At 35.5% G+C, this 8,887-nt stretch overlaps 1 protein-coding gene across 1 annotated transcript; it reads right to left on the reverse strand.

The window, feature by feature from the left end:
* Positions 1-362: 362 nt before the first annotated feature.
* Positions 363-8,612, reverse strand: LOC115981676 (zeta-carotene desaturase, chloroplastic/chromoplastic-like). The gene is made up of 14 exons (XM_031103973.1): positions 8,071-8,612; positions 6,967-7,091; positions 6,558-6,692; positions 6,148-6,220; positions 5,893-5,966; positions 5,489-5,593; positions 4,734-4,978; positions 4,547-4,634; positions 4,347-4,389; positions 4,095-4,251; positions 3,817-3,945; positions 2,586-2,658; positions 1,639-1,803; positions 363-704 (listed from the first exon to the last, which is right to left on the reverse strand). Exons 1-14 carry the CDS (start codon positions 8,240-8,242, stop codon positions 537-539), a joined length of 1,752 nt encoding a protein of 583 aa, XP_030959833.1. The 5' UTR covers positions 8,243-8,612; the 3' UTR covers positions 363-536.
* Positions 8,613-8,887: the final 275 nt, after the last annotated feature.

Below are 8,887 nucleotides of genomic sequence, written 5' to 3' on the forward strand. Positions count from 1 at the left end.
CAGATTCCCCTATATTAGTAAGTTAGTTATACACACATAGGGCTGGTGTTGAATCCATGATCTCCGTCTTCACTGCTCTTACAAGGAGGTACCATTTGAGCTAAACCTTTCTTTTTTGGCAACAATACATAACCCCTTGGTAAATGTTTTTATTGAGCTTTTTGTTTTTTGGCATCAATGAGCAAGAGCTTAGCCTTACACTACTTAAATATTATCACTTTTTTGAAACATAAAGTGTTTTTATCAAGGGATAAACCAATGAAACATAAAAAATCCTTGGATGTCAAAACTCCCTACCAGCAGCCCTCTTTCTAATTGAGCATAACTAAAGTGCGCATTGTAAATCATTGTTGACAAGATCGTATAAACACAGATGGATGAGATTGATTTCATGATTATCTTGTAATTATTATTTCATTCTTTATACAATTTCGTTGTGTTACATACAAATTGAACAAACTTACTCCTGTGGAGCCACCACCTGCCTCAACAATTTGAGGTGGTTTCTTAGTGCCCGAATAATAAATGACAATGTATTAGACTAGACTTAGCTCATCAGTAACGTTGGCAGCTTTCATGTTTTCTTGAGATTCAATGGCTGCAAGTTTCTTCCGCAATGCCACCAACTCTTCCCCGGCATCACATATAAATGCAGAAGCTTGCCTGCCAGACAAAGTTGCCCCCTCCATGCTGTCTATGTAATCCTGTACAACATATAACCATTTAGACTTAATACTGGTTTCTTTAATAATGTTTCTTTAGTGACATTCATCTGCCTCATGGAATATGGATTTCATGCAGATTAGCAAGGGCTCATCAGCTAACAACTTAAATTTCAAGAATTTACTCAAATAAATATTTGTTTTCTGTTATTGCAAAAATAACAAAGCTGTCATATGACATTGTTTGAACCACTAGCCAACTTAAGATACTATACTCATCTTAGCCAAATAGCCAAGAAAGGTAACTTATTATGTCCCTTCTTTCCAACAGAAACTCCCTTGTTCCTGCTGAAAATAACTGAGTCCCCTAACCATTTTTAGCAGAACATGTTACAAGCCATCTCTCTCTCTCTCTCATGCTCAAATTTGTGCAGCCAGACATGGGTGATAAGAGGGAAAGTGATTATTTTGTAACAAGGTGCAGCCACCTGCAGCCCATTAGCCATTAGGTTTGTCCAGAAAATATTATAGACCTGCTCGTAATATTAACAAGTGAAATGTCATGTAAGACATTGTCAGAACCAATGACCCACCAACAATGTCTAGCCACATTTGCAGAAAACAGGGAATATTAGTCTCTAAAAGGGCTGATTTTACTTATTTATTTTGGTAGATCACATTTTGAGCCTTGGAACATATTCAAAAATTTAGGTACTACAAAAGTTCTCATATATGTTAATTTAGCGATATAGTAGATTAACAACACTATTTTGAATGACCATATCATTATATCCTATATCATTTTTTTAATAGGTATCATTATATCCTCTATCATAACCTTTTCAGAAGGAATCTCTGGCAAAAGTGTTCCAACAGTTTTTCTTTTTTCCTTTTTTCTTTTTCTGAATAAATGTTCAACAGTTGTATGCATGTTACAACCAAGCATCATGTGAGAGATTCGGGGCAGTGAAGTTACCTGTTTTGTATAAGAGCCAGCAAGGAAGAAATTTTTTACTGGTGTCTTTTGATCAGGTCTAAATGGATCTTTACCAGGTGCCTCCCGGTACAGAGATTGCCCAATTTTGACAACAGATGACCAAGTTACTTCTAAACCTTGAGATGATGGGAATAAAGCCAAAACCTGATAACAAAGACAGCGCTGTTTTAATTCAATTGAGAACAGAGCTCTATGAAGCCAACACCACAATGTCTGTGCACATGTGTATCTTCTAAGTAGAAGCCTCTTCAAAACAGAGATGCAATCTATGAAGTAGAACATAGCCTAAATTTTTAAATGAAGATATGAGATACTTAAGCATAAAGATAAATTAACTTCCTACTTTCTTTTTTTTCCCCTTGGAAACTGGTAAAAAATTTAATTCCAACAGTTTTCTGAAGTTAATCAATATCATAAGAAATTTCCCAAAACATGCATAAGAACACTGGACAGATAGTTTATCATTTTCTACTCCTACTCTGTTGCAAGGAGGATCTAGTCGCCTATTCAATTTGGAATGCAAAGAAGTAGAGTGACATGTTATCTGGAATTTTCTACCTTATTCTAAGGTGGAAGAGAAATACTAAAACTTTTTTTTTAGCATGTTGACCTTCCAGAAAACAAGTTCAAACTCCAGCTCTTGCAATCACTTATCAATTCGATGGCTGCTTTTTCATTTTCCATATTCAGATCTTTTGGATAACCTAAATTTCAGAGGTCAGTTCTCTCTAGGGGATCTATTTTGAACCTCCATTGTACTGAAGTTGCACCCATTTCTTTCTTTTCCACTAAATTGTTTATAACCATGAAATAAATTCCATAACATGACAACTGGACTGGAGAAAAAACACATGAAACTGAAAGCAATAACTTTGGTTTCCTTTGAATGCAATTGAGGTTATTTGATAAACAAGAGTAGTTTTTACCTGTTTTGCCACTCTTGCTATGATTTCCTCATTTGGCAAGGGCATGTAAGGATCCCCTGGTGTCAGAACACACCTGCAAGACAGAAACCACTTTTTTGACTGAGTAGGTGAATACAAAAGAAAATATTAATGGAGACATAAAAACATGAGAAGAGAATATTCATTCCAAATTGGATGTTTGCAGTAGGGCTTTACAACTTAACATCAGGGATTGAAAAGTTTCAAATCCTTACTGCTAGGTAATATTTAGCCAATCACTGAGGTCAAGATATTTGTATTAACTTATGTAAGTATGAGTGATATTAGCATTATAATATTGGAAAAAAAAAATAACAATAATACATTGAGATCATTGCAGTACATGCCCGAGCCGCTTGAATGAAAACATCGAACAGTATGAATGTAAAACAATGCATATACTTGTGGGACAGTTTGGTAGTGTTCCAAGTCCTATGTTACCCTCTTTTTTGGTTTAGGAAAATTCATGTCATCTATTACCTGTTACAAAAGCTTCTTTTCTTTTTATTATACATTTATTTTCCCTCGTATTCATTTCCCATTATCCTTGAAAAGAAAAGGTGAAACCTAAAACAGAGGTAAAAGTTACATTCAAAACAGATAATACCAGTGGTTTTACAGCTTTCCATATACCTTGGCATCTAGAAAGACAAAAGATAGTGAAGGATATGACAAATGATAATACAAAACAGCAAACAGAAAGATTTACCAGTAAATTCTTTTAAAGTGGAAAAAGAAAAGGATTCTAAGTCATAAGCTACCAAACTCCATCTTATAACAAACACAAAAAACAAAGCTTAATTTAGTGGTTGAGGTAAAAGTCTAGGTCTAGAAGTGAATCTACATGGAGGGAAGAATGCAAAATACAAATTGCAAGAGCAGAGAATCCTGAGATCAATGTAATATACACTAGTTGTGGTAGCAAATTTGTTGATAGTGATAGAGGTAGAAGGGTCAAAATCAGCACACAAAATGTTTACTATGTTGGTCGCAAAGAATGAATAGGCATACACAACAACCAGCACAAAGCAAACCTAAAAGAAGGATTAATACACAGCAAACTACAAATAAATAAAAGCCTTCCGGTAAGAATCACAAGTCATAGCTATCCTATTGACTGGAAACACATGTTGGCAGATCAATATTGCCTCAATGTAATAAATATTGCCAGAATATGAGGCTCAAATGATAATGATAAGAACATTTTCCTTACTGGAGCAATGAACCTTGTCCCTCAATGTAGTAGTCTTCGGGAGATGTTAGTGCTAAGTCGGCAAAGCAAGAGAAATCTGCATCTGGACTATAAAGAAGGTTATCTAACCCCGCAGCTTGCCTCAATTGCCTACCAGTCAGAAGGTAACATTTCACAATGAAATAAAGCAAAAGGTCTTAGGCTTTCAGAAGTGTAACAGAAGCAGATTTTCTTTGTTCCTCATAGCAATGGCATCCCACTTCTCCATGCCAATAACATCATATGGATGAGATAATTACCTTGACCGTTCTAGATCCTGTAATTCTGTGACCCAACCGTTGTATCTTAGTTGTACTGTGACAACAGGAACTCCAACTAGCTCATAAATATTATTGAAAAAGTCCAATTCCCTCCACTGAGTTGGAAGTAATCTTTTGATTCCAGGGACATCACATGCTGCCAAAAGAACAGTCCTAGGCTTAGAGAATACTCGCCTGAACTAAATAAATTTATAATTATAAACAGACACAGAGGAAGAACAAACCACAAACCTGCAACATAAGCATCAGCTTTCACAGTTTTCTTACTAGTAGCCTGAGATGAATAACAAATAGTAGGCATTAACACTTAAAAGAAGAATCCTAAAGTCCACAACGCCATGTAACAGTTAAAAATCCCAGAGTTGTGCTGGACTTGGAAGCAAGTCAGCAGGTATAGTGATAGATTAATACACAGATGGTTGACTAATCACCTTAGACATAGCAAGTCCTGTGACATACGTGTCTCCATCAGCTGATTTATCATAGAGTATCTCTCTACAACCCCACCTAAGATGGAACCTGTTCTAGCAGAGGAGCAACAAATGAATATAGGAGAATACACTAAATAATGAATCACTATTCCATTCATCTAAAGTTCTCATATTCCAAAAATAATACCTTCCCCCTTTGTCTGTGATATATTTTCTGATGGGACCACTCAAGTAAACATCCGGAGAACCCTTGAGCATGCGTAGAAGTGAAGCCTCCGTCTTAGTGGCAAACAATGAGAATATAGTGAGCATGCAACGAGCACTCATATTATCACAATCAATAAACCCAAGGGCATAGGCAACAGGATCCCACATTCTCTGAATACTCGTGCGTGTGCCACCTTTGGACAAGAACCAATCAGAGAAGCTAATCTGTAAGAAAAAAAATGAAATGTTCAAATGATAGAATCACGTAAAAAAAAATACAAGTACGTACAAAAAAGCCTGAGAATAAAAAAGATAGAGCCACAAAAGTACATTTACATTTCAATCAAACTATAGCCAAAGGCCATGTAATAACACTTCCCCCCATCCCCATCCCCAACCCAACCCAACCCCCCACCCCCCACCCATACACACACAAAAAAAATCTGAGGACAAACAGAAAAATAACATAGAAAGGTGGAGGTGAACAGAAAAGTTAGAAGTCTCCATGAAAACTGAAAATTCCCTCCTGGGATTTTTGTCTTCAGATCTCCTCCACAGAGTACTACTAGTCAAGTTTTGCAGAAATTACTGCTCCCCAGATGTGTCCTATTGATGGTATGTAGTTTCTGGGACTAGGGTTTTCCCTTTGTAACCCCCAAAAAAAAAGGCAACTATTCTAATAGATCAGAATAAGGAAAGGAGCCCAAAAATATTAGACAATAAAACATCTCTTACACTATCCAAATTCCGTATATCCCTCATTGCACCATCTGGATCAACAAGAGCCCTCACAACTGGACTTAGAGCAAGAGCCACAGCATTTCTTGCTTTATCATAAGTCTGCACTTTTACAATATGTGAAAGAAAATAGATCAGTGACAAATTCCAAAGAAGCAAGAAACTTCAGCAACAATCTAAGCACTGCAAAAGGAGATTTTTCAGTAAGATAAAATCCACATTTAGCCACTTTTTTTTTTCCTTTTCAATGATCCACAAACTGTCAAATTAAGTTTAACCAACTAAAACCGAGATATTTTGCATCACTAAGAATTGAAAGCACATCTTTGAATGATAATAGATGGTCATGGCATGAAAATATGGTGTGACGAAGGCAGTGGCAATGGCATAGTAAGCACTACCTTAAGCTGATTTGTAGTTAAAAATGCACGAATTCCATGTAATGGAGCTCCAACTAGAAATCGAAAATCAAGTTCTGAAGTAGAAAACCAAAGTATTAGCAACATATTTCTGAGTATAAATGATACACAAATACAACATTCAGCATTACCAAAAGCAATTTGCAAATATATATATATATATATATATATAATGAAACTATTAAGCTTATTTATTATTAAGTATAACTTTATTTAAGATCAAGCATAGAATCATACCACCAATTTGACCATCTTTGTTTACAAAAGTGTGAGTATGGTCCTTCACAAGTAGATTTTTATCTGCACCCACCTAGGTTCAATTAAAATTAGAAAACTATCAGAGACTACATAGATAGAGAATCTTTTTCTTAAAGAATACATAGTTATAACTACTATTCAGGAGATTTTACAAGATTTTGACTCTAAAAAGAGGATAAGCTAAGTCAAGTGCAGAGAAGGAAAAAATCTGAATCAGCCCATTACATCACAGAACAGGGACCTTTTTTTTCCCCTTTCCAGAAATCACAAATCACATCTCTGGTTCATGCCATACTTGCATGTGTTTTCTAGCTATATAATACTAATGTGTAAAGTTTGCAACGAATGCTAGAATGTCATATCACCGCAACCAAGCAAGTTGTGTTCACCTTTTTCATCAAACGGAAAAGATTATTATAGCAACCAAAGAAAACATGCAGTCCCATTTCAATGTGGTTCCCACGTCGGTCAACAAAAGAACCCACTTTTCCACCAATAAAAGTCCTTGACTCGTATATATCCACCTGAAAATACAAAAAAATAAATAAAACAGAGGCAAAGAATATCCTCACAATGAAAAAGCATTAAAATAACAGAAGATAAAATACTCTCTAGTGCATTTCTGCTGAAAAAACTTAGCAGAATAACCCAAAATGCTGATTTTATATCTAATTCTTCATTTTCAAAAAAAAAAAAAACATGGTGGAATGGTGGTATGATCAAGCCATTGGAAATTTGCAGGAAACATAGAAGACATATTGTCAGCATTTGAGGAGGATAGAATAAAATGGGCCAAACCTCATGGCCCTGATCCAAAAGTTCAACCGCCGTTGACATGCCCGCTAGCCCAGCTCCAATAATAGCAACTTTCAGCTTGGGTCCCCGATAATGTTCAGGTTCTGGTGGAAACAACCCTTTTGGAGCTGCCATGTAAATCATTCATTTAAATATATTGAAGTCCAAACACTGCACCTAGAATCACTAATTCCTAAGTAAATGCAATCAGAAGATTTTGATCTTTTGGATGCTCATAAAAAAAATATAGACTTTTATCTTTTGGTAATGTTAAACTAGAATTCAGTCTTTATTAATTTATTGCATTGACACATTTGCCTAATTGAGAAGCTTAAATCAAAATAAACGATTAAAAATTCATATGCATTCCACTATTTTTAGGATATAGAACTATGAAGTGGTACTGTGGTAGTAAGCCCTTTTTCCTATTCAATTTGTTTAGCTTGTCATAAAAAGAAAATGAAAGGGGAAGAAAAATATATTGGTTTACTAATTTTCACAACTGCATATAAACTTATGCATCCTAGGATTCAATTACAAGACCTGAGGTATGAGTATAATTCTCTTCTCAATCCAACACAAATAGAGGCCTTAAATCTTTCACAGACTGAACAGTTCAAGTAAACTTTGAAAGACACAACGTTTTAGGTGGAGAAATAAGTAATTGATAATCCTGAAAACCATCCAAATAGAAAGAGGATACTTCCAATTGAACTAATTTACTAACCAAGATCAAAGTCTACTTAGCAAACAAGTTTTCATTTTTCCATTAATGAACATCCAATTCAAATTAACTACTACAAAACCTCACCACATAGCATTTCCTCAACAACAGAATTCAAACCACACATGATATTCCCTCCTAACCCCCTTCCCCACTTTTCCCCTTCAACCAAATCCGATTCTCAAACTCAGCTCAAATAACTATCAAATTCACATATAAATCACCATAAACTCCCTCAAATTCAGTGAAAAGTCACTCAACCCATCAATCAAAACCAAAAAATTTCTCACAAAACAACAAAATACCAAACACCCAGAAAGCAAAAAAGGCACAAAAACCAGATATTTCATAGTTCCGGATATATGGTAATAACACAGAATTACCATTAGTACGCATGTCAGAAACTTTGGTTTCCAAAGAGTCCAAAGAGGAGCGAACCCAGAACCTCTGACTCTTCACCTGAGCCATCGAACGCCTACCCCAGAACAAGAACCCGGCCTTGTCACTTCTGGTCCCAGTGACCGAAGCGCCCGGAGAAAGAACCCAAGAAGCCATAGATAAAAGACACCCAAAACACTACAAATTTTAAACCAAACAAACTGATATATGTTTTTCTCTCTCTCCCTCTCTGTTTTTTCTATGTACTAATTACAATTGACTTAGTTCTATCTTTGTCTAAACTATGTTTGTATCAAAAGAAATGTAAATTTGGACACGACCCTTTTGAGAGAGAGGGTATCTGTCTATCTGAGGATTGAGATGCGCTTAACAGTGGTTTTTGGAAGTTAATGCGGTTGGCATGTGTGTATGTGCGTGTAGTAGTGTCTACTCTGTAGTGTAGTGTTTGTAAAAGAAAAGTGCATGAATTGTGAAATGTGGAAGTGGAAGTGCCACTACTTCCATTTCCGCTGACGATAATGTTAATGTTAATGCGCCACACTAAATCTGAGGATTGGACAAAAGAGTCCACAACTTGGGTTGTTTTATTTTATATGGCCTGGCTTGTGAAGCTAATTACTTTTTTTCCCTTTTTTTTTCTTTTTTTTTTTTTTTTTTTTTTTTTTTTTTTGGGTATATTCATTTACATGACTTCATGCACAAAGTGTTTGTGTACAAAGAAGTAAGAGTTCGAGTTAAAAGATTAGTCGCATATGGTAGCTATTTCAAAAAAAAATTATCTCTTATTGTGTGAAAATAACT

This window comes from Quercus lobata, chromosome 3 (assembly GCF_001633185.2).
Source record: "Quercus lobata isolate SW786 chromosome 3, ValleyOak3.0 Primary Assembly, whole genome shotgun sequence".
In the NCBI taxonomy this organism is placed as follows: Eukaryota; Viridiplantae; Streptophyta; class Magnoliopsida; order Fagales; family Fagaceae; genus Quercus; species Quercus lobata.

Excerpts from the sequence above, each read along its gene's own strand:
- LOC115981676 (XM_031103973.1), bottom strand. The coding sequence starts at position 8,242 with ATGGCTTCTTGGGTTCTTTCTCCGGGCGCTTCGGTCACTGGGACCAGA. Across the intron at positions 6,221-6,557 it reads TTTTCCGTTTGATGAAAAAG|GTGGGTGCAGATAAAAATCT; the intron begins GTGAACACAACT and ends AATTGAACCTAG. Across the intron at positions 4,252-4,346 it reads AGCTGATGCTTATGTTGCAG|CATGTGATGTCCCTGGAATC; the intron begins GTTTGTGGTTTG and ends TTCTTTTGGCAG.